This window comes from Perna viridis, chromosome 3 (assembly GCF_037379345.1).
Source record: "Perna viridis isolate PV_CMFRI_1.1 ecotype Kerala chromosome 3, ASM3737934v1, whole genome shotgun sequence".
Taxonomy (NCBI): Eukaryota; Metazoa; Mollusca; class Bivalvia; order Mytilida; family Mytilidae; genus Perna; species Perna viridis.
This window is the reverse complement of record NC_142447.1, coordinates 13,286,815-13,313,235: the sequence shown is the minus strand read 5'-3', so window position 1 is coordinate 13,313,235 and position 26,421 is coordinate 13,286,815. Positions and strand designations below refer to the sequence as shown.

The 26,421-nt window shown below is 32.2% G+C and overlaps 1 protein-coding gene across 1 annotated transcript in view; it reads right to left on the bottom strand.

Annotated features, from left to right (window-relative positions):
• LOC148621075 (ras GTPase-activating-like protein IQGAP1) overlaps nt 1-26,421 on the bottom strand; it is a 66,895-nt gene that overhangs the window by 6,000 nt on the left and 34,474 nt on the right. The window contains exons 17-39 of the mRNA XM_088575083.1: nt 26,079-26,242; nt 24,941-25,031; nt 24,261-24,425; nt 22,958-23,100; nt 22,585-22,755; nt 20,944-21,027; nt 20,583-20,654; nt 19,976-20,045; nt 19,111-19,197; nt 18,223-18,344; nt 16,602-16,897; nt 12,382-12,456; nt 9,961-10,110; nt 9,317-9,542; nt 8,514-8,678; nt 7,890-7,957; nt 7,348-7,480; nt 6,612-6,714; nt 5,914-6,052; nt 5,228-5,315; nt 2,626-2,735; nt 1,708-1,822; nt 810-979 (exon numbers count right to left, since the gene is read on the bottom strand). Coding sequence (XP_088431209.1) covers nt 810-979; nt 1,708-1,822; nt 2,626-2,735; nt 5,228-5,315; nt 5,914-6,052; nt 6,612-6,714; nt 7,348-7,480; nt 7,890-7,957; nt 8,514-8,678; nt 9,317-9,542; nt 9,961-10,110; nt 12,382-12,456; nt 16,602-16,897; nt 18,223-18,344; nt 19,111-19,197; nt 19,976-20,045; nt 20,583-20,654; nt 20,944-21,027; nt 22,585-22,755; nt 22,958-23,100; nt 24,261-24,425; nt 24,941-25,031; nt 26,079-26,242 — 3,007 coding nt within the window. The remainder of the gene's footprint in view (nt 1-809; nt 980-1,707; nt 1,823-2,625; nt 2,736-5,227; nt 5,316-5,913; nt 6,053-6,611; nt 6,715-7,347; nt 7,481-7,889; nt 7,958-8,513; nt 8,679-9,316; nt 9,543-9,960; nt 10,111-12,381; nt 12,457-16,601; nt 16,898-18,222; nt 18,345-19,110; nt 19,198-19,975; nt 20,046-20,582; nt 20,655-20,943; nt 21,028-22,584; nt 22,756-22,957; nt 23,101-24,260; nt 24,426-24,940; nt 25,032-26,078; nt 26,243-26,421) is intronic.

Here is a 26,421-nt window from a genome sequence, read left to right as displayed (position 1 = left end):
TTTTTAAATGATTTGTTTGTTGGGGTTTAACGTCCGAGTAGCAGTATTTCAGCTATATTCAGACGACATGAGTGTACTGTCTCGAAGCTACAGTGAAAGAAAAGAGACAGCGTGCAGGTGCTGAAGGTGGGGTTGTACTGACATATACTGTTTGACGATATGAAGACGTCATATTAGATTGGAATATAAAAAATGAATACATCAAAGAATTAACAATGTGCTAGACAAATCAGCCATATCTTTTTTACTGTCTAAAACCCGAATTGATACATTAAATCATTTGAAAGATATCAGTAACTTGTAATCTTTGCAATTCTCTCAAACACTGATATCTAGCATAGTGCTGAAAATCAGAGATAAAGCTCCATTTGATACAAAATGGAGAAACAAAGGTAAGTGATGTAATGTTAATGATGAGTACATTTTTTTTCTCATAAAATGAAAAGCCCTTTCAAAGAGGAGCAGAACCCAAAGTAACAGAACATGTACAATAAATCATGTCAAATATAGGGCATCTAAATGATACTCCACCATGTTTCAAAATATTTAGGGGGTCAAAACAATGCCTATAAACATTGTGTAAATATTCCGATCAAACTGAAATTCAAACCTGACCTGTGTTTTACGGTACAAAGTTTGAAAATGGTCTTTCAATACCTTCTAAAGTCACCATCTTGAAACTGTCAGGGCATGGACAGACATGCAACTTTTCAAAGGGTATCACATAATACCTAACCACTTCTTGAGGCAAGGTATAACAATGAAACCATTATGCTCAGTATAAGAAGTACTGATTGACCTTGACTTACTTGCTTTTCTTTTGCTGAAGGTTATCAATACAGGTTTTGACATAGGTATTATAATAATCAATCTGAGACTCATAAAACTTTCTTTTTTCTTGGAGACTTTTAATTGTCTGTTTGACCTTCATCAATTCTTGTTTCCTTTGATTCCTATATCTTCTCTGGTTACGAATATCCTGGAGAAAAAAAAATATTGCGAGTCCTTAAGAAATAATCCCCTGCTCAAACCTGGACTAGAATAAATGTAATACTTCTAAGTGTGTACAGACACAGAGTGGCAAACAGACAGACATACAGAAAGTTCCTACATGTATATTAGTTCCAAACTTAGTTTGCAAGGCTCTAGCTCTAGTAAGTACAGAATACCTTATAGCAGGTAGCTATCACAGGTAATAAATTTTGGCATATTTTAGAAGTCTGTCTAAAATGCCCAAATAAATTCTGCAAAATATTTACTCTGGGCTTCAGAACTCAGTGCACCAATTTGCATCCACCAAGAATTTACACACCAAAATAACCTGCCATACAGTACTTTATTGGAATTTAAAAAACCGTTGATGATTTTGACTGATGTCTTTTGTACATTACATGACACTCTAGGAGATATCTCATACTATATAAAATAACATCTTTCTTTGGATTTTTAATCAATAAAATCTTTAACTCAATATACAAAATGAAATTGCCCATCAATAGAACGTACAACATGTACCAATTTTTAAAGTGTACAACCAGACTGGTTTTGTCAATCCTAATATGCATACTTTAAATATTTACTGCTTTTAAAACATTTAAAAGCTAACCAAAAACCAAATTTGACAAAATTCTAAGTTTATTAGGTGCATTTAAATAAGACGCTGTGATGCTTTTCTCTGTATAGAAAAGGAAAGTAGAAAATACAAACCTGGGCAATCATATTAATGATATCCTGGTAATTATTCTTCCTGGTTACGGCCTGTTCAAGTTCTAATGTCTGCAGGTTCTTCCTTATCTTTGTTTTCATTACACTGATTGGCATTCTACAATTGTAATAATAAAGTAAGAGATAAATGAGCATATTCAAATACAAGCATGATGTACTAAACATTTCCTCAATATAAAGCGTATCACATCCAAATGCAACTTAGTTCAGAGGACAAAACAGTCATAAAGCTGAAAATTTATTAAGATCATGTCAAATTCTAATCCCTTCTTAATTGTTATTTTCTAAGGACTTGTAATAACTAGAAATACAGTGAGCAAGCTCACAAAGAGAAATCCTCACTACTTCGAATAAAGTTAAAATATACCCACTTAGAGCCCCCTAACAGTAATCATATTCCATGATGCACATCTACACATGATGCCAATTATTCCTGTAAAGTTTCATCAAATTCCTAAAGAGGTTCAGAAGGAGTAAAGCTAACAAGAAATGTTGACAGACAGACTGGATGATGTGTGTATGTGTGGGGGGTGGGGGGAGTGGTGGTGGTGGTTATGAAAATAATCTTATTACAAACATTGACTCAATTCTATTAATACCTAATGAATATCCCATAAATTATATTGCCAAATGTAGACTGCTTACAGATCTCTACTCATTCAATGTATACCTAATAGTTGTGCTGATTATCTAATAATATGACCAAGTACTGACTGTAGGCTAACCACCTTAGTACCAAAAATACCAGAATACAGCATCATTGACTATTGCCAACATTGGTGGATTATTTGACTTCTTAATGACTACCTGATTATGGTAACGATTACCTAGTAATCAAGTCATTAACTGTCATCTGATTACTTGATTACCTAATGACAATTTTATTACTAAACTGATTACCTATTATCTCCAGTCATTGACTGATGACGAACAACTTGATTCCCTTGTGACTCTGTCATTTTCTTGTCCCTTATGTCTCTTTTCTTAATAAGAGCCTGATGGAGATCCTCCTAAAAATTGATTAAAAAAAAAAACAAAACAGAATTTGAAATGTTAAATACAAGAAATGTAGAAGGATAACGACTGGATGAGAATTTGTGCTTTTCATCACTTTGCCTTAAACATGTCAAAAGATTATTTCCTATAGTTAAAAATTTAAAGGTGGTGTTTACAGACATGATTTAACTAGGTCTACAAAAAAAAAAAGGCAAAAATTGCCAAATCGGAAGTAAATATACAGTAAAAAGAGAATTGTAACTGTAAAAAAGTGAAAGAAATCATGTCTGTGTTTAAGGTAGCACTGACCTATTGAAAAATGTAAGACTAAATTAGATTTCAAGCAAAATTCATAAAATTCAAACTAGAGCAGACAGATTCTTAATGACATTATCTATAGGCTAATAATTAATTTCACAAGCGTTTGTATACAAACAAATGATATCTTTACATCTTTTGATCAAAGGGTTGATAAAAGCTTGAAATGAGGTATTGTATGATGTAAAAGGAATAATAGTTGAACTATTTTTGTGTGAAGTGTTCAGAAATAGTAGGGAAGTTCCTGCGATGAACTGGTGATCTAAGGTATTTTGATCTTGAAAGATCAAAAACAAAAAAAATAGAAGAGATTCAGGAATTTGAGATCAAGATTACTCATGTAATCTGACATACATTTGTATGAAACCTTAAAAGAAACTATCACTATAATTTGGCAGAATCTAAGAACACAATTAGACTCTTCATTCTAGGAAGATAATTTAATCCTATTTGGTTGTTGGTTCATGGCTAATCTCTCTACTTGTATAATTTCAATACATCATGTACATGTAGTTGAAATAGAGTAATTTACTCAAGTTAAATCAAGCACCATCACAGTGGATAGGTAGGTTTAATGCGCTGTCACCTCAAATCAAGGCAGGAAGGATAATAAAAGCTGCAATGTTCCCACATTTATAAATAAGAAAATAAACAGAGGAAGAATTCCACCATGATCAAAATAAAATTTACCCACTAATCTTTTGATGAATATTAATAAAATAGGCATATACCAATTACAGAATTCCCACAAAACTCTACACTAATATCTTAGGAGTCAGTACACATGAACTTAAACAATTTTAAGTTGTAGGAAACATATAAGTTTTTTTTATTGCTGCTGCAGCGAATTAAAAAATTCTATGTTCCCCTCTAACTTGTACAGGTCTTCAATTAATGAGACAATTTCCAAAAGTGTCTATTTGTTTGTTCTTTCCATAAAATCAATCTAATTTATAGCAGACCTGCATGTAGTTTCATAAGAGTACAATTAGCAGGTCTAATTTTAATTAGATTGCTATTAATTCAAAAGATTTTCAAGTACATGCATAAACCTATTTATGGTTTTCATGTGGGAAGCCTATAGAAAACAAAAATAATTTCTTCTCAACACAAATAGAAAGACAAATTAATGGCAAATGCTAGGTGTTGTTCAGTGGGTTGGAAATAAGTCCATTTTCTCCCAAAATACCATTAGAATTACCATTAAAATTATCTACTAAATCCAAAATTTACCATTGATTTCATCACTGGGCTAACTAACACCTTAAGTTGAAAAAATAAACGTTAGATAGCATTCCATGTAAGAATCATGCAAAATGTGATTTATGATTGAGGAGCCTACATACTTTTATTTTTGATATTTTACCCACAAAACAACTTATTAACAAAAATAAAAATGTGTAGCCTTTTTTGAGGTACATATTACAGAATTTGCATGATTCTTATAAAGACTGCTACTGAAATACATGTGTATAAGTTTTTTCTGAAAAATATTCTATATTTTGCAGAGTTCATTGCTGAATCATATTCATGTTAATACTATTTTTTAACCCCTATCAGTTTTCTGAATATTTTAGTATTTTACATTTGGTTTTAGTGTTTAATATTGCTTAACCTATGATACATGTTACAATTTATGATCTCTTTTTTAGGATTTTTTTTTCCAATTGTTTAATGGAAATAACTTGATCAATATTAATATATAAAATAGGAATTAACAAGTGACGTCCTACCAAATATTGACTTTATAAACTTTACAAATATCAAGATTTGAGAGAGCAACCAAGAGACTTTTTGTAAGTATCTTAAGTGAAGTATTGCAGCAGATTGACACTCTTATATCTTTATCGATATTACTTCCTTATTATCAGTTCTCATTATCTCAGAGAGAAGGAAGAAAAAGAAAACAGACAAAATGTTGGTGTAAGGTACTTAAAATACCTGTAGATTAAGGAGGCAGACCTAGGGTAAGGGGCACAACTCTTACAAATCACTCATATGTTTGTATTCAGCATTTTACATCAATCACATGAAAGCATCAAAGTAACTTGGACTGATTTCATTCTGTTTCAAATGAAAGCTTGATTTACTTTGGTGAAATTGAATATGATACAAACATATCACTGATTTCAAGAGTAATGTCCCTTACGCTAGGTCTATCTCAAGATAGATAGGCGACATATTATACCTGTTCATCTGTAGACCCTGTTTCTAACATCTGTGATATATTATCTGCTGGTTGACAGGCAATCACATCTACTATCATTCTCTTAGTTCTGAAAATAATCAATGCTGAGCTATTGAACAGTATCAGTTTTGTTGACTTATATTTGTACAGCCTGACATTATCAAAGTAACAAATTATACATTGTGTATTGCACATTTTGCAGCGCATGTTTCATTTTTTTCAGACTGACAAAATATTCCAAATGATCCACATACCACCACAGAAAAAAAGAACTCATCAATACATATTTTGTAAAGCTGTTTGAGAAAAGCCTTAAGCTTATGTTCTAACACAAATATATACAAAAGAGTAACATAAATTGTAAATTCTTCTTGTGTTTCTTTTGAAGGAAACCTTTACAAAATATTGCAATTTAATTGAAAGAGTACTCAAGGGAAACCAAGATTCTTGCAGAAATCAAAAGAAAGCTATCTAGGGATAATGACCAAACATGAAAAACAGACATACACAACAGAGAACATAAAGTAACTAAAATAATACATAAAAAGCAAAAAAAATGCAAATGAGTAACTCAGACTCCACTAAAAACTGGGAGAATAGACATGGTGCACCGGTAGGGTAAAGAAGGCAAATAATCAAATGATCAAAACCTGTACACTTCAAACTACTTTGAACTTCTCCATTACCTTATAAGAAGTTGTTTGACATCAGCCTGGTCATCTTCTGGAACTTCAAACTTGTTAGTCAGGGTAAGAGATATTTCAGTTTTACCAAGTTGGGTCTTCAACATCTCCTGTATGTTCTCATCTTCTGGGATCTCTCCACCTGTAGAAAATTTCAGTCTGTGATCAAGATATTGAAAAAGTGAAGTTCTGAGAGCCACATCCTCAATGATTACACCCCCTTCCCCCCCAAAAAAAAACAAAAACAAAAACAAAACAAAATAACAAAAAACCAAACAATCAATAGCAGGTTTGATCAAGAAAACAAGCAGTCCTGCCTTAAACATTATGGTTGTAAATCAGATTACATAAAGTCCAGTTTTAACAAATAATTCTTATTCACATGCTGTCCACATCTATCAAATCTGAAAAATAAACTTTTATTAGGACAATTTTTTTTAGCAGTTTAAGGAGGTAGACCTAGGGTAAGGGACATATCTCCTGAAATCAGCGATATGTTTGATCATATTCAATTTCACCAAAGCCTACCAAGCTTTCATTTGAAACAGAATGAAAACAATGAAAGTTACTTTGATGCTTACATGAAATTGATGTAAAATGCTGAATACAAACGTTCCAATGATTTTAAGGATGTGTCCCTTACCCTAGGTCTACCTTCTTAATACTGTTTAACATTAACACCAAGAATAAGGTGAACCTACCTAGTAATTCTACAACAGTAGGTACATCACCCAAATCCTCTAACAGCTCATGGAGAGGGTCTTGAGAATCTGGGGCTATCTGGTCTTGGTGTTGCAGCAACAACTAAAATAAACAGTTATTAAAGACATACACGTGCATGAATAAATACTGTGAAAGTACTATTTACAATTTTCATGGTTTTCCTTGGTAGGCCAAACAATGAAATTTGGTTCCCAATGAAAAGGAGATTTCCAATGATCTGTATACTGAAAACCTCAAAACCATAAATTCAAGAATTTACTGACTTGGGATTCTTCCCTAATCCAAGAAAATTGGTATACATGAATTAAAGTACTTTCACAGTAAGTAAATATCTCTGTTCTATGAATTAACATACTTATGTAATATACTTGCATAAATTTACTCAAAATATTAAAAACTTACTTCACTATAAATGGCCAGTTTTGTGTGATTTGAGATTTCTCCAATATAAAAAAATTAGTACAAAGTGAACTAAAATTATTTACTTACAAGCAATTAAGCTTCCACAGTGTAAGACATGTTGACTGGTTTGGTAACTGTTTACAGACATAAAGACTTACCTGGTGGGTATCACAAACTTCCTGAACTGAGAGGTAAATGACAGGTTTGGTAGCTGTTAACAGACATACAGACTTACTTGGTGGGTATCACAAATTTCTTGACCCGAGATGTAAATGACAGGTTTGGTAGCTGTTAACAGACATACAGACTTACCTGGTGGGTATCACAAACTTCTTGAGCTGAGATGTAAATGACAGGTTTGGTAATTGTGATGACATCAGAGTACTGATCAACATTGAACCACACATCTGGCTCTGGTACTTCACAGGCTTCTAAACAAAATCTCCTGTGACAGACAATTTAAATTCAATGCTAGAATTTGAGATTCTGTTAATTTATTACCTACATTTACAAGCCCTCATTAAAGAGATAACATGCATACCTTTTAACCTTCCCACAAAATTAATGAAAAATTTAGAATCTCCCACATGAAAATATAAGATTCGTGGTAGATTTTTGTTTAAAATGACTGTATTTTCTGTGAAAAGTATAAAATAACCTAATTTTTAAATGAAAAACTTGCTATTACATACAAAAATATACCCACATGAGATAGAATCAGTGGAAAAGAATATCGCACATGAGCTGATCCAAAAGTTAACAGGTATGAACACAAATACAGTACAGCAGCCCCCCCTTCCCAAAAAGCAGTTGAAACAGACACCTTATAACCTATATTAATGAATATAACTTACTTGAATTTTTCATGAGCTTCTCTGATGTAGTTGTTCATGGCAGAAAGATAGGAGCTGTCACCCCCAAACTGAAAAAAAAACATAAACAGAATGATATCACAGTCAGTAAAAATCCAACAAACATGCTTGTATCATTGACAACACATCTCACAAGCTGTCTCATTAATAAGTAAAAAATATATACATTCTCCAGATTTAATGCTATTATAACTTAAATAATGTAAAGGAAAATACTGTATTGTGGATTATTTAAGCTGGTGTACAGAAAATTTCGCAAATTCTTATTTTGGCAGACACTTAGTGGTTTACCGTTGACAAGCTTCAGTAAATATTTGTTAAATTATTTTGTGCCTTTAGTTATGCTCTTAAAATACTCCAAAATTAGCCTCCCATGAAAATACGATACAAGAATAAATATTTGAAAAAAAAAAAAAAAAAAAAAAAAAAAAAAAAAAAAAAAAAAAAAAAAATCTGAGGTAACAGAATTCAACTTTCTATGGTCAGATGTACAGATCTGACAGAAAACTCTATCTTGCATTGGATATATTTCATTCCTATCTATTTTAGCTCTCATTAGCATACAAATATTGGTAGGCTTCTGACTAATTTTTTGACAGATCTTACTCCTTTGTTTGAGGCAGCAAACTGTAAAATCTTAGCCACTGAACCAAGGTTCCTTCTCTGGTCATTAGACAGTTTCAAATCAGCACCAACTTCAATGATACCAAATCCATCTGGTGCTACTATGGCTGAATTAATGTAGCGATAGTAAAGCAAGTTCCCAACAATCTGTAAACACAAAAAAATGTTACAGTTAAATCTGTCTTACAGCGCATATAATGATGATGTTCAGGTAATAGAATTGGTCAACTTGATAAAAAATGTTACAGTTAAATCTGTCTTACAACACATAAAATGATGTTGTTCAGGTAATAGAATAGGTCAACTTGATGAAATATGTTACAGTGAAATCTGTCTTACAACACATAAAATGATGTTGTTCAGGTAATAGAATAGGTCAACTTGATGAAATATGTTACAGTTAAATCTGTCTTATGGCACAAACAATGATGTTGTTCAGGTAATAGAATAGGTCAACTTGATAAAATATGTTACAGTTAAATGTGTCTTAAAACGCCCATAATGATATTCAGGTAATAGAATAGGTCAACTTGATAAAATATGTTAAAGTTAAATCTGTCTTACAGCACAAACAATGATGATATTCAGGTAATAGAATCAGTCAACTTGATTAAGTGACAATCATCAATGAACTGTCTTTACTGGTTACTAAGACATTACTGAATGACTGTGAAACTACTATTATTTGTGGGGTACAAATTTTGGTGGTTTTCATGGGTAGATCCAACCATGAAATTTGGTTCCCAACAAAAAGAAATTTGCTATTGATAGTATCCTATATCTACCTTTAATACATCTTTCTCAGCTGCCTCTGGGAACCGTTTAATCAGTGAGACTTTCAGTACTTTGGCCATGTACCTCATACCAAAAGGAATCTTCTCTAGCGACTGTGCAATAGTTGTGAGGAAGAAATCAGTAACTTGTTGTAATCTTTCAATCGACTGTTGAATTAACTGTTGAACTTCTTCATGTTTTAGGGCCTGTTCTGTTGTGACGTCATATGGAAGACCACTAAAATGCAAATTTTAAATTGTACCGAATCAAACTAGATTTGGTAAAAGGTGTCATAATTTTTATGTTTGCTCATTTTCTGTAACATCTAAAGTAGGTTTTAATATAAAACACACATTTTATCTATCACATTGTATAACACATAATAATGTTTCCTGTCTAAATACAAAATCATATCTCTAATGTATCTGACATGTATTTAGTTGTATTTTAAGAATGATACACTAGTCATCTGAATTTCAATATACTTAATGTTAGGAATTATCAGCCTGCTCAACAAAATATCAACATTTTGGCTTGTTCAATACAATTATTTGCTTAAAGTCTTCACATTCCAATGCAAGTTGAAATTTTCCCAAATAAATCAATTCACATCCTGAAAATAATACATATATACAAATAAATTCACTATACTGACCTAGTTTTACCAGTTGTAGATTCCATAGTATTGACCCAGACTTTATACACCTCTATAGGGTTGGTGTTTATCCTCAGATTCTTATCCTCAATCACACTCATCACAAGGGGGCCTAGAATGTCCTTTAGTGCATTCTGTCCTCTTTGATTCCTGTCAAAGATAAAATCATATTGCCATCTTTCATACTCATTAAGTGGATATGGTCTTAAACATATATTCATTTCTTTACAACTACAAGTTTTCTTAATACAAATACTGTCAAAATTAAAATAAAAATGCCTCAGTCTTTATACAAGAAGTCCTTCTTAATCATGCATAGTTATTGTGGAATGAATTTCATGAAAGGTATCCTGAAACTGTCTATGCAGTCGTGGATGTCATTTTGTTCATATCAATTTTGATAATTTTTTGTCAAACTTAATTTCTAGGTGCAACTTGGGGGTATTGATTAAGAATACAAAGAACAACTGATCAATTGAACAGATCCTGCTTTGTACTAGACTGACATAATGGGCAGAATTTTTAAGGGGGTGGGGGGGGGGGGTGCAAAGCCCCCAGAAGCTTCTGGATGTTAGCCTTTTTGAGATTTATTTTTTCTCTTGAAATTATGGGATTAAGTCTGCAATATTTGCTTCAGTTTTGTTTTAAATATATGAATTTGAAGTCAAGATATATGATGAATCGTAACTGATTTAGTCTCAAAGCCCTGAAATCCAGGAGCTCCCCATGATTCATTTCTAGACTAATGCTGATAAACTTTGTTGACTGTTTAATACTATGCCATTTTATATGAAATTTTGATAAATGTCATATTTTGTTCTTAGGCTTTTATTTACTTGTTACAAAATTTGAACACTAACACATGCAAATAAAAGCATAATAACAAAACTGAACATTTATTAAATGAAATTCCATTACATGTGGTGGTTCCTAGTGCTGATTATTTTCATAATAAAACTTTGTTGTTGTTTATTGCCTAATTATTACTGTGACATGTAGAGCAATTGCATGTGTCTTATTGTGAAATGTTGGTCTAAAAATCATAGTCTGATAAGAAATTCTTTGCTTCTGAAAAAGAATAAGGCTGGCAGTTTTAGTCTGGTTGACTTGTAAATGGACATACATTACAATGTATTTATTTTCTATTATTATCTATTGCAGTGTCAGATCTCGGATCCAATATTTTTTTTCGCATATTCTTGTGAGCAAAGGCCAGACATGTTCTTTTCAAACTAAGGGTTGCCAGAGTATTTTTACCAAAACCTCCCCTCCCAACCGAATCGAATGGTCGTCCCCTAAATCATATTCTGTATTTAAAAGTTTGTTTCATGTATTGACTCGTAATCAACACTAAAAATTCTTGCACTCGTCTGCACAAATCACAACAAATATCAGGAAAAATGAAAGATATGGGGCAATTCTAAATACGAACAGCATTTTTTGACACGTTTACACAGAATCTTCAGTTCAGCACAAAATAATCGGTGCTTGCTTGGACATTATTAAGTCACCACAAGTTAAAGCTCTTTACCCATTAGATTCCGACGCTGACTTGATGAAGACACCAATATAAACAGAGATATACCCGTAGCCTACAGATGGAACGATCTTAGATATCTTGTTACTAGATTTTTCCTCATAGATTTTTTTTTACTTTTATTTTATTCTGCCGGTTCCAGGCGCTACCGTAGCCAGGTTAAAGTACCGGGTACCAGCTCTTGATGAAAGCACTGAATGAATCACCTCCTGTCTGATTTTCATAAAGACTGCTACATAACGTCTTAACACACACAGAAACATGCATGAAGGCATATTAACACTCTAACACAGCACCAACAAGTCAGTAATCTTATTCCTATACTGTAAACATAATAATGTTCAAAGTGGACAGAAAAGCATGAAAAATAGTTCTTAACACTATACAACATTACTCATATTTTGAAACCCTACAAAAACGTTCACAGAATATGCCCAAATCAATACATTAAAGTATGCTGCATACATAGCAGAGAGGTAATAACTATCAATTTTAAAGTCTTTGGTATGACCCAACTAGGGGTTGGTCTTAGGTGGTATGACCCAACTGGGGGTTGGTCTGGTATGATCTAATTTGGGGTTGTTCTTTGGTATGACCCAACTTGGGGCTGGTCTTTGGGTCTTTGGTATGACGCAACTGGGGGTTGGTCTTTGGTATCACCCAAATGGGGGTTGAACTCACATCCTACTGTACTTGAATTGAGCTCAGAATCACAAGATCACCAAGCAGTGCAAATCCACAAATAGATGTTGAAATCTATTGCTGATTGTTATGTTTTGTTAGTAATGAAAACCCAAAATTCGATTATAAATCAGTATAATATTTCTATTTCTGTAACCAAGCATATGAAGGACACTTGTGGTAATGACAGTTCTGACACTTACCTATTAAAACCCACAATCATCTTTACAACAAGAGGGCTACCAGTCACGAAATCAGACATTTTGTCCACCTTTGACCTAGAAAATTTAAATATGGTAAATATCAATATTTTGAACAAGGTCTTGTTACAAATATTTGTAAAGCTATTTTCACTTCAGCTGCTCAGTCATTGCAAAAAAGCTATGTCAAAAATATAAAATTTATACATATAGCACTTGAACATATATGAAGCAAGCCTTTTAACCCAGTATAAAAAATGTGCACCATGAAATTTTTTTTAATTCTTAACAAGTAAACATGAAAAAAGAGCTACTTCAATCTTTTTTCCATTCTAGAAAAATTCTATTAAAAAATGTGAGAACTGATTTCAAGAAAGTTAATGTTTTCAGAGACCTGGTTAATAAGAAGGCCTTTATACTAGCTGGTGTTCCACTACTGGTACTTAAGAGAAAGTTCCTGTGTGTTAGGATAATAGGTCTAGTTCAATTTTTTTTTAGCTAGTGAGCAATTAAGCCTGGTCCCTATATTCTAGCCTGTAGGCAATCTAAAGTATCTATATTTTTGTCAGTATCAGAATTAGATATTTCAGCAAAAAAATACAATTTGACAATAGTTAAAACTGGTACAATAGAACTGGTTACAGTCTTCTTAAGCAGAATTTTTCTTGATTAACTTATTAGCAAAGTTTAAAAAATAACTTAAAGTATCAATATTGCTACAATGATTGTATGCAATAATATCTAAAATTAGGGTATGTCAAAGACAACTGCAATGTAAAGTGATTTTGCTGAATGGATATCCTGTTAACATATGGACGGATAAACGGATGCACCAGACAATACCATCAAACAGCACTGCTGTTGCCTTAGGTATAAATAAGGTTATGCTTTTGTTGTTTTGAAAAGCCTGGGTTAAGTTTGTGAAGGATTCCAAATTTTCAATTCTACTTACATATTCCGGACCTATTCAAGGATAATAAATTGATAAAGAACTTATGAAGCAACTTCTCAATCTGAAGGGTTATGGTTATGAAATTCTCTGTTTTCTGATTAAAGCGTCTAGTATAAATGTAAGCAGTGGTGAAAAATGGGTTTGAGAAGGTTCAATAAAATTCTTCAATATTTCATTCATGATGTTAGATAAATGAGATGAACCTATTTTTAGCACACACATTAGCAGCATACTGCCAGAAATTGCTTGGAACTATCATTCATTGTGTACAAAAGGGAAATCCAGATTTTATTCCCCCCATCAAAAAAAAAGTTTTTCAAATTATTACAATTTAAGGAGGTAGACCTACAGTAATGGACACAACTCTTACAAATCACTGAAATGTTTGTATTCAGGCTCCTTATATCAATCTCATGTAAGCACCAAAGTAACTTGGATTGATTTCACTCTGTTTCAAATGAAAGCTTGAAGGGCTTTGGTGAAATTGAATACGACACAAACATATCACTGATTTCAAGAATTATGTCCCTTACCCTAGGTCTATCTCCTTAAAGCTGTTTAAATAACACTAAAAAAACTTCTCTTGTACAATATGAATGTTTAACCAAGAATTCCTCTAAAGCAAATATGAAAATAACTACTAAAATCTATAAAATAAGTGATTTTCTAAGCTATCTACATTGTGTAAAATTCATTTGAATGAAGTTTTCATACAACTATTTAAACAAAAAAAAAAGGATAATTCTAATATAGGAAAATGTGTAGAAATGCCATTGACAACCTGGCACCCTGTCATGTTATAGCATATAAATCCCATCATGATGGATAAGTATCAAATTACATGTAAAAAAAACAAAACAAAAGAAAACAAAAACAAAAAACAAAAGCCTAATTGCAATCTACCAATAAATCAAAATGGCGCTACTGAACTCAATTTACAAGGAAAAACTTGGAGTTGCACACATTGTTGTGCTAGAGATATCCCATTCCTACAGGAATTTGGTACTGGACAACAGGGAAAATTGCTTACAACATTAGCCCATCTTTATAAAGGAACACACCAAACTTGAAACCAATCCATTCATTGGGAGCAAAGATTGTTGTGTGTAAAATTTTCTCTACCTTTCCATATAGTAAAAAAATGGCCAAGTTCACACTAACAGGAAGTTAATATCAGACCGCATCAAAACTTGCTTACAATATATTCTCCATCTATATAAAACCACACACTAAGATTTAATAGAAAAGGATTAAAATCTTCAGGTTCATTTAATAATCAGTAACAAACTCTGCTTTTTGCTTAGGAAAAAAATTAACTGGGAATCTAAAATAGCATAAATTTGATAAATATCATATTGGTACATGTAAAAACATTATTAATGTCATGAAAAACTGTTGACCATAGGATGTTGGGATTTTAATATTACACACTTAAGGTCTATCTTTCACACAGTATGAAGATTATTAAGTAGCAGTCCTCGTAAGAATCCTGCACATTCTGTAATATGTGATATGCACCAAAAAAAAGGCTACATATTTTTATTTTTGTTATTAAGTTGCTTTATATGTCTATATGATGAAATGTATAATTATTCATTCCATTTTGTCTGCTCTTAGAAGATAATCCACATTGAAAATCCAATGCTTTCTATTGTATTTCAGTGTCATTTACAGAGTTATCTCCCTTATTTTTGAATTCTACAACTTATTCTGTATAACTTTTATCTAAAGAGCAAAGGTTATATGGGCTCTTTTCTGTTAACTAAAACATTTTAAACAAAATATCAAAAATAAAAATATGTAGGCTTTCCAACCATGTATCACATTTTGCGTAATTCTTAGCTGGAGTGCTACTTAACAGAAAAGCTTTAAAAGCAGCCTATAAGAATTGTTACTAGAGTCGAAAACTTCCCTGTGGCTCCCTTTTTCACCAAGTAGCGCTTAATTATTTTACAATTTTTTTATATAAAAAAAAAACATACACCAAAAATTTCTATGACAGGGTTATACTTATTTCACTTACATGAAAATTTATTTTGTGATTCATATAGTTATCCCAGCAACCAAAACTCCTATGTAATGCACCAGCTGTGATTACTGGCCAATGGAAAGAAATACTGTGTACTATTGTTCATGGGTACCAATTTATTAGGTTTTTGTGGCTAAGTTAAACCACAAAATTTGGTTCCCAATGGAAAGGAAATTTCCATTAATGCGTATGCTGAAAACCTAAAAACCACAAAATCAAGAATCTACAAACTAGTGTTTCTTCCCTAATCCACGAATTAAAGTACTTTCACAGTAACTAATAGCCCTAATTCTTTTTCTCTGTTTAAATTAAGTAATGATGCTGCATATCAAGTTTGGCCAGTGGTAAAAAAAAAATTCTTGACCTTAACTCACTGCATCCTTTGACAACTTAGCCGAGCCATATTATATTATTTGGTCTGTAGTTAAAGGTAAGTATAGAATCTCCCATCTTAGTAGCAACAAGTCAATAGTCTAGCATGTACATTTCAGCATGCTCTTATTTTGAATATGTTAATGTGAATATCTCTCTAATTAGAAAATGACATGCTCTTATAGATCGGTAGTTCTGAAATAACGACACAACACACACATACTTACAGCCGACTGAAGAATGCACACAAAATATATAGTTATGTTTTTATTTGAATATTATGAAAAAATTATATTTTTTAGAACGTACCCATGTTCCATTTTTATAAGGAACAGGTGGCATAAATTTTGCTCAAATAGAGATATTTCTGTTGAACAAACATTTGGTACGAAAAGTCAAAAAAAGTTGGTGAAAATTTATGTGTGATTAAATTTAATATGAAAAACAAGACAATACGATTGAAGCTATAAATACAAGAAAATGCATATTTCAATATACAACATTTCCACTGATGTTACAGCGAGTAAAATAGTTAGCTTCATGAAAAAGTGTTTGTTTGCCTTTGATTGAATGACTATTACCTGATGAAATTCCATAGGCGAGACAAAGTGATTTAATTTTTTTTTATATCATGGGTTTTTTAATCAATGTCATAAAAGTTATAATCTCCTTGCTTTTTGTCCATTAAACCACCTAAGACATTTAATCAGGTAATAGTAATACAATCAAGACTAACCAACCACTTGAAGTCAACTATTTCACATGCTGTAAATCCTACGAATTTGGAATAAGACTTCAGTTACTTGTTTTCTGATTTCATTAAACCCAATTTGTTCCAGTAAATATTCTAATCAACATGGTCACACTTACGCAATTTCTTCTTCTAGAGCAGTTTTAAACAGCCGAATTAGAAGAAATTCCTCTCGTTGGTTAGCACCATAGTTGAACAGTGAATAAATTACAGACTCCATAAACTTTGTCGTCTTACTCTGTGGCATTTCAAAAATAAGCTTGGCAAGGTAAGCTGGGTTCGTTTGTAATAGGTAAAAAAGATGTTGGTAAGCTTCTAATCTGTCATGGCAATCTTTGCTAAGAGCTTTCAATCCCTTTGGAATGCCTCGGTCTTCTTTGTGTTTCGAAAGTTTCTTGTCTGCACTGACTACATCCTGTTAATGATTGAAAATAAGACTACATAAAACTTATTTGTTGTTTTTCCAATATTTTCTGGTAAAATGAAGTAATATTTTATTTAAAATATTCTCTTTGAAATTCCAAATTGGTTAATAAGTTAAGTGTTGGTCTCTGTAAGAATCAGGCAGTTGGTGAAACTAAGTATAACAAAACCCACCATTTTGATAGTGTAATTTGACTACTGACTATTTGACCATCAGAATCAAGAAAAAAACACACAATTTTTTATATCTTTTTGGTAAATTGAGTCATAACTTCATTAAAACGAACTGAAATGATTATTTCAAGGGCAGGTAACTCTATCAAAAACCTCATTTTTTTTTTAACTTTCTATTGAACTGCACTGATGCAGAGATCAAATAATGGTAATTTCAAAAAGAGAAATCATCTTTGAGTGAAATAATATTGTCAGAATGGTGGGTTTTGGACCTGCATTCTTCCCATTTGGCCTGATTCCTACAGAGACTTACACTTAATGAGGTAGACCTACGGTAAGGGGCATAACTCATGAAATCAGTGACATGTTTTTACTATATTCAATTTCACCAAATCCTCTCAAGCTTTTGTTTGAAGAAGAATAAAATGAATCCAAGTTAATTAGATGCTTACATAAGATAGATGTAAAATGCTAAATACAAACGTTCCAATGATTTTTAAGAGTTGTGTCCCTTACCCTAGGTCTACCTCCTTAAATAAGCATTAGAAGAGTCCAACATGAGTTAACATATTGATTTTTTAAGTGCACAGATAAGCTAAAAAATAGTTACCACGAAACTGATTTGTTACACAATGAAACACTTATTATTTTTAAACAACGAAAATTGATTGTTCACTTACAGAATTTTTTTAAAAACTAGCAACCACGAAAGCTAATCTGTTTACAGTTAGAAAACTGATTACCAAATTCTTCAACACAATATAACTTTGTGTATAATACATTATTCCTTGTAAAACCTCTCAGTGATGGATTTGGCTTCCTATTTTGATAGTTATAGTTTTGAGTACTTCTGGTATACAATTAGTTTTTAGATTTAGATCTTCCTACATATTTGATTCTAATGCTGCTGATGAAAAGTTACTTCTTGAAACATGTGAACAGCATATCGAAATTTGCAATATATATATAATCGATATTTTTGTATTCTGCCTGTAATGATCTTGAACTTAGTGATTCTCTACACTTTATACATGGAGCTTTCTATTAAGAATCACGATTTGTAATCAGCAGTGATAATCAATACAAATATTGTAGAATCTATGTTCATGTAAGTAAACACATCTTATATCACTAGCATTTTACCTGTAAAGAAATTCTGTTTTTGATGAGTAAACCAATTTTGATGTCCATTTGATCAAGATCTACTTCAAGCTGCTTAGTTGACTTTATTTCTGTTACAACTTTCTGTCTTAATTTCTGTAACTCTGTAAAAAGACATTGTAACACCATTTACATACCGAGTACTTGCTTGGTGTTGTCAAATATTTAAGTTTAAGTAGCAGTCCATATAAAATTCAGACACTTCCTATGATAGAGACGATTCATGGTGTACAAAAACCCACCAAATCAACAAATATTGTTCCTTCTCCATATGCTCTACTTTTGCATAACGATAGACCTTTCAGTATTCACATCTGTATTTTTGAGAAAACCCTACATCAAAAAATTTACCAAATCAAACAAAATCAAGATAGATAACTCTTACAGCAATTTTATACATAACCTATGTAATATTTATCTTAAACAGTGCAAATTAGGGAATGACAAACAAAGACTGGTTATATGGTCTGTAACTGTTTCTGAATAAGAAATAAAAGTGAATTTGGTGGATTTTTGACATGCATGAATCACCTCTTGTCTGATTTAATAATAAAAAAAATACAGGATTAAGATAGCACCAATTCCTGAAAGCAAAGCAAATCAAACAAAAATGTATGCCACAAAAGGTCATAATTATCCTTTTCACATGACTAGAAGATCTGGTACAGTCTTTGTACATTTCTTCATTTTACAGAATGCATTATTGAGCTACATGTAAATGAAAATTTTGTTACTCATACAGCATTAATCTCTTCAAATATCTTAAGCTGAGCTGTTCGTATCACATACACTTTCTTCTAATGCTTCTCTACCTGAAACTACTGAACATGTCTATAGCTTTTCTACTTCCTTTTACTTCTATTAACCAACCTATTTCTTCTGAGTAATCTACATCACTTGCATCCAACAGATGAACAAATCTCTGCACAACATTCAGTGGAGGATTCTCTTCTTGCACTGTAAAAAAACCATATTATAAATAGAACTACTGTCAAACAAAGAGAATACTGTGAAAGTACTTTTAATTCATGGATACCGATTTTTGTGGATTAGGGAAGAAGCACAAGTTCGTGGATTCTTGAATTCATGGTTTTGGGGTTTTCAGTATACACATCAATGGAAATCTCCTTTTTGTTGGGAACCAAATTTCGTGGTTTGGCCTACCCACGAAAACCATGAAAATTGGTACCCCACGAACAATAGTTCATTCACAGTACCCCACTTCAAACGGAGTTAAATATAAAATCCTTAAGTTTGATGATTTCCCCTTGGAGTCCTCCAACCTGTAACAATAATTATTTCTTTGATTATTTCTTAAAAATTTGATGCCTGATCTTCCTAAAAAAAATCATCAAAATCCCTTGAGCAATTAAGAGTTGTGCTTACAAGAAATTTGGACGGATGAAATGGAAGACAGGGCAATTCCTGTATACCCCAAAGTTTTTTTAATTTTTTTTTTTGGGGGGGGGATGATAATAATAGATAAAATTATCTAAATACTTTACCAACTTTGTATCTCAGAATTATCATCATTTAATCAACTTAAAACATCTACAGATGCTGGTGAAATACATGTTTGAAATGTATATAACCATGTTAGTCCTGTAACAACTATAAAATTTGCTAGATCAAAAAAGAAGTGCAACATGATCAAATACAGATGATGGACTCACCACTTCATACAACTTCAGCAATATCTAATGATAAATACTAGTCACATAAATAATCAACTTACTCAATGCCCTGTAGTCATGTCTGGCTTTATTAGATCTGACAAATGCCTGAATCTTCACTACAGAATCTTCCTGAAAACAGATTATAAATGCCAACTAATGTTTTGACCTTAAAGCAAAAATCCATAAAAGTTTTCATGCAAAACATTTAAAGTAGTACTCCAGCTAAGAATCATTCAAATTCTGTAAAATGTGACACACCCCAAAAAAGGCTCCATAAGTTGCTTTATAGGTAAATATGATGAAGTGTATAATCATTCATCCCAATTTGTCTGCTCATAGGAGATAATTAACATTAAAAATCCAATGGTTTCTACTGTGTCATTTACAGTTATATCTCTTTATTTTGAATACTACAGTACATTCTATACATTTTTTATTTCCTATGAACAAAGCTTACATGAAAAGCCACATGTTACTTTCTGTTTACTTTTACATTTAAAAAAAAAATAAATAAAAAATAAAAATTTATATAAGCTTTCCTAAATGAATCACATTTATCCTAAAAGAGAACAGAGTTACAACAGAAAGGAGCCTCATTGTATTTAGCTCTTATTCTAAAAAATTTTGGTTCATTTCAGTTTCTTCACTAGTCATGTACAAACTTACATTATCTTTGAAGTAATTCAGTCTTTTCTTGTAATCCCTCTTTGCTCTCCACATTCTAACCATAGCCTGAAGCTAAAATCAACAAAAACAACATATAAACCATAACATTTACAAAACTTTATTCCAGGGAATAGGAAAAACTGATAAATATATCATTTGTCGGCCAAAATTAAATTTGTACTTGCAATCTATGCTTGGTTGATGAGGTAACGCGTTTTCAGTATTTCGAAATATGAATTCAATACAATATAAAAAAAAATGTAATTCAGAAGTTCAGCTGAACAAAAGAGAAATATAAATCTCATTTACATGTGTACTTCCAAAATTGCAATAAAATGGCAGACAAATTTACAGCGGTTACCTTGACAACAGGGTCAACATTGTCTTTCAGGTATTTGAGTCTCTCTTGATACTTTCGTTTCTGTGTAAGCCCCTTCCATGCTGCCTGAAACAGTATAACACAAATTGTCATTTAATTCCTTAATAGAAATAAAAATTAAAAGAGAATTTGAACAGTAATAAACAGAATATTATCATAGGGTAACGACTAGACAAGGAAAATAGAAACACACAACAAAGAGCACAAAATAACCAAAATAACACATACAAAGAAACAATAGTAAATGAGCAACCTAAACTCCACTATAAGCTGGGAGTATGGACCAGGTGCTATAGTAAAATAAGATTCCTCTGTTTTTCTAGAAACATTTGGAAATTGCTGGTAAAACTTATTTCATACTCATAATTTTTTTATAGGACTAAATGCGTAACCAACTAAGTTTTTTTTTAATGTCATGATGGGTCTTGAACAGAAGGGTAAATGAATAACACTGTATATTTGCTAATGTAGTTTCAGAAAAATTCTGATTATCAGTCGCTCATAAATATTCTTCCTTTTCAGATCAACTTGACATTGAATGAGAAACCCTTTCAATGTCTTTTTAAAAGCGAGAACTTTTATTTCCTTAGTGTTATGAAACTTGTTAAATGACCCTTGCCCTTTTGATGTTCTGAGCAGTTTGTTCCAGGATTTCTTCTATATCCAATTACTTGAATTGATAATGCAACTTCTTCCATTTTTCAAAGACATACAGTTAAGGTAGGGTGTAATAATGGTGTTTATTCTGAGAGGGGGGGAGCATTGTATGCTGATAAATGGGAATTTGAATATATTTTACAATCTGAACAATAAACATCTAACAAGCAAATTTAAAGTGTTGACTACTGTACATGTACATTGCATAACAAATAAATCTATATGATGTGCCTAATTTCAGTACAGGATCACAATAGGGTATGTAAGTCTCGTCACGTGACTCCGTGGTTTCGTAAGAATGGGTCCTAGTCTACCATTCAAATGTATGGAGATTCATCATTAACATAGCATTGCGTTCAATATTATTGTTTGTTTGTTTGTTGGGGTTTAACGTCCGAGTAGCAATATTTCAGCTATATTCAGACGATGAACATGAAATGGATGATAAAATGAACATGAAATGAAAAAAAATGGATGGGACACAAGGACAATAGGGTCGACAAATTTTGATTGCCACTGGAAAAAGGGGGGATGGGTAAGGTCGGGCAATTTAGCCTCCTGTGGCGGAGCGCAAAGGTTCCTACTCCTATCGAATACCACAGCAGGGTTCTTTAACGTGCAAGGAACGTGGCATCTTTCCCAACACGGTGCGTTCAATATTAAAAGCAAAATATCATTTTTGGGTAAAAATACTGATTAAAAATGACAATTATCAAGTTCTAAGCGATAAAAATAATTAGAATAGCATGAAATAGAAGAATTTGCATTGTGAAGCAGCGTTTGAATTTCCCGGAAGTACACACTAAAATGCATATCGGCCTTCGGATTTCAATACGTTCTACACTGGAAATTCCAGAAGGGAAACTGAAACTAGAATGAGACTTACAAACTCTATTGAAGAGACAGTAACTATTTTACCACACAACAATCCATGATAATACTGAAATCAAAAGTAATCATTCTCACCTGGATTCTTACAACAGCGGGAACCTGGGTCTGCATGAAATGTATTCTCTCCTTATACTGTTTCCTGGCTAAGTATCCTCTAGCATGAGACTGAATCTTGACAACAAATGGCTCGTTGGCTTTCAGAAACAGCTCCCTGTCATGGGCAGACGTTATGTCAGAAACTACTGTCTACAAAGTACACAGTAATTGACAATAACCAGGAAATAATAGAACTATAAAACAACATACAGTGACAAAGTTAACAAAAGACCATTGTTAGCAAATCTTCACAGAAACAAAAATTTTACATTCTCCCAAACCTGAATGACTATTTAAAATCTTTTACACTCAGATCAAAATGTGGGACACAAAATACAAAAGGAATACCTACCTGAATTTCTTCTTTGGTGAGCAGTGAGTGATCCTTGACGACTTCATCAGGCCTTGCCCAAGCATACACATCTTTGTGTATATTATAGTAGAACTTGGAGTTGTCTTTCAGTCTGTTCATCATCCATCCACTACCACCGTCACCTATTAAACAGAATCACTTTACTGACAAGATACCAGGAATTAAAATTTCTTCAAATCTATGAATTCAAATAAATAGTACTTCATAAAATCACAACAAATTTTAATGTTTTATGAAACTAAATCATTTACATTTTTCTGTTCTTACCATTTAGTTTAAAACATGCACTTTAATAGGTTGTGATGTGAAGTATTCCTTAAAACATCCTATATACATTTTTTTATGTTAAATTTGGTAATAAGTGTCAGTATCTGTGAGAATAAGGCAGTGGGTGAAACAGTATGAAAAAACAAACATTTTGATAGTTTAATTTGACTATTTTCACCATTAGAATCAAGGAAAACAGAAAAGATTTTTCATATCATGCTGGATTATTGAATTACAATTCATTGAAGTACACTGAAAATGAACATTTCAAGGGCAGATAACTCTGCGAAAAACCTCATTTTTCTAAGATTCTATTGAAATTTTTTTGAGAAAATCCAATGATGCAGAGATCAAATTATGGTCTATTCAAATAGAGTAAGCATCCTTGAGTGATATTTTGTTTTCAGATCAGTGGGGTTTTGACATGCATCTTTCTGATTTTCCCATTTTGCCTGATTCTTACAAAAACTTACACTTAATAACTATAATCAACAGTTCAATTGATAACCAGAAAAGAGTTTAATTTCAGGACTTAACAAACTCAATAATGTGTATGCACACTCTAATCACTCAAAAAACCTAAATGAAATGAATGCACAACAACATATAACATTGCCAATAGCCTAACAAGCATTGCTGACACCAAATTTTATTGACAAATTACATAACATTCATGTTGATATTTGAGTAAAACAAGTATCCACATCTTCATATAAATCAAACAAACTAATTGTTAATACTGCTGCATACTCAATCAGGGATGACCTCATCAGCCAGGAAAAACCCATAAAACCCAATTTAATAAGTAAAGAGGAAACCCGTATGTGAACCCTGTTTTTCTTAAAATCATAGTCTTATGTCAAACAATATTTTAACATATCAGTTTTATTATACCTGTAGACAAGAGATACATGGTATTATGTACAATTTTCAGTTATCAAATGTTGTCCATCCAACTCTTCAGATGTCATGAAAGTATAATTGACCCTAATTTTTATATTACACTCATACAAACCTGCTTTTAGCTTATTCTCCCTTGCCTCTTTAAGACCTTGTTGATACTGGCCCATACACTCAGGGATTATACTGTGTAGACCCAAATCACTGCTCTGGAGGGATTCAGCTAGCTTATCTTCAGAATCATCCACTGCTACATTAATATCACTTAGGGCCTTGGACACTACAAAAGAAGATATACGTTGTAATTTAATCTGTATTTTATGAGATCAATTACTGAAAGTATGACAAAGGCAAGAAATACATGTAGCAACATTTTCTTTTATGATTCACTTCTTTAAAGTACCTTATAAAATTTGCAGAAATAACCAGATTGCTGTAAAATACACAAAGTTGGTAAACAGGAAGTAGAAGTGTGAAAGACCTGAATTCGCATCCCATGATATGGGACCTGATAATTAAATTGCACACCAAATATCTAATGGCTGAGAAAAATGATATGAGAATATTTCCCCTACCATTCTACTCGTTCGACGTTCATCATTCTATAAGCTGTTTTGCGTGAGTGCAACCAGGCCAAAAATTTATTTTGTAAATTATACAGGAAAATTTAAATGGCCAGCATTGGATAAGTATTGATCCTCTTTGACAAACTTTCCAAATTGATACATTGAATCTGGTTTTCCCCCTTCCTTTTTTGCCAGTCTTATGTTATCATTAATTTTAGCAATTCATTACTTTTCAGTCCGGTTTCAGCATCTCTATTTGCTGTTTCTATAGAGGACTGTATTTCTTCAACCCACAATTCTGCTTCTTCATCTTCTGTTTCCTACAAATATATGAACATGAAAAACTAATAATCTTATTTATAGAATTATTCCATATTGTCAAAATAAACAATAAAATATCCTGTGGAAAAAAAGCATTTTTTTACAATTTTAAGTGTGAATTAATATTAAAGCTCTCACAAAATCTGTACATTATGCTAAATGCAAAAAATTTCTCATATTTCAAAAATGAACCAGAGCTATCAGACTGATTCTAGCCCATGGTAACTAGACTCCAAATTAGATACTTACAAGAACAAAGATTTTAACTGTGTAGAACAAGGTACATATAGAGCTGATTCTTGGCATATTTATATACATGTAGATAATACACTGTTTTTACTACATGTATCTATAATTCTTAATAACCTAGCTAAATCTCTACCAGGCCTAGATCAGGAATTACACAATATAATCCCGTATGTATGAACTAGTATCAACCAAGTCTTCAAGAGATAAGACAGAATAAGCTAAAGACATATTTGAGTTTAATATGAAAGGTATGGCATTTCCTTTCCAGGAATAAAATACATTACACCTGTTTAAAGGCGATTCTACATGATGTCTTCATATCGTCAAACAGCATATGTCGGTACAACCCCCACCTTTAGCATCTGCGCATGGTCTCTTTTTTTTCACTGTCGCTTCGAGACAAAACACTCATTTAGAAATGTTTACGGGATGATTTGATGGCTGAAAGGTCATCTAATTTAAATCAATTTTATAAAATACACACATTTAACACATATGATGATATAAATATATAAATTTAATCCAACTTCCATACGGGGAAGGTTAAATGGAACAGCTGTTATTTTGGCTACACCTAGGGAAATTTTTGTCACAAAATTACTGTATTTGTCATATTAGAAAAGAAACAATTTCTTCTGGGGGTAGATTTGTACTCATTTAAACATGGGTTTGGCATTTTTATTCTCATTTAACACCTCACTGTCACTCGGTGGTAAATAATCAAATATAAATGACGCATCCATGTTAAAATGAGTACAAATGTACCATCTCCACGAATTATTTCTAAATTACCATACCTTTTCCTTATCTTGTTTTTGATGAACAAGCAACACATGGTATCTATAGGACTGATTCTTGTCAACATTTTCTAGCTTAGCCATAGGTTCCTGTAAAGCCTGAAGAGTACGCGTAGGATTACCTTCCTGTAATGCCTTATTTATCTGACCAATAGCTTGTACTCCTGCAAGAAAATGAACTATTCCACTTAAAGGTTCAAACTTTTAAGGATCACCTCTAAAAATGTTCATGCTAACTGCAGCTAACAAAAGAGGTATAAAAAGGTAATGGTTTCAACCCATTCATTTGATAGCTTTATAAAAATTAAAGGTAATCATACAGAACCCATAAAATGGGGAACTA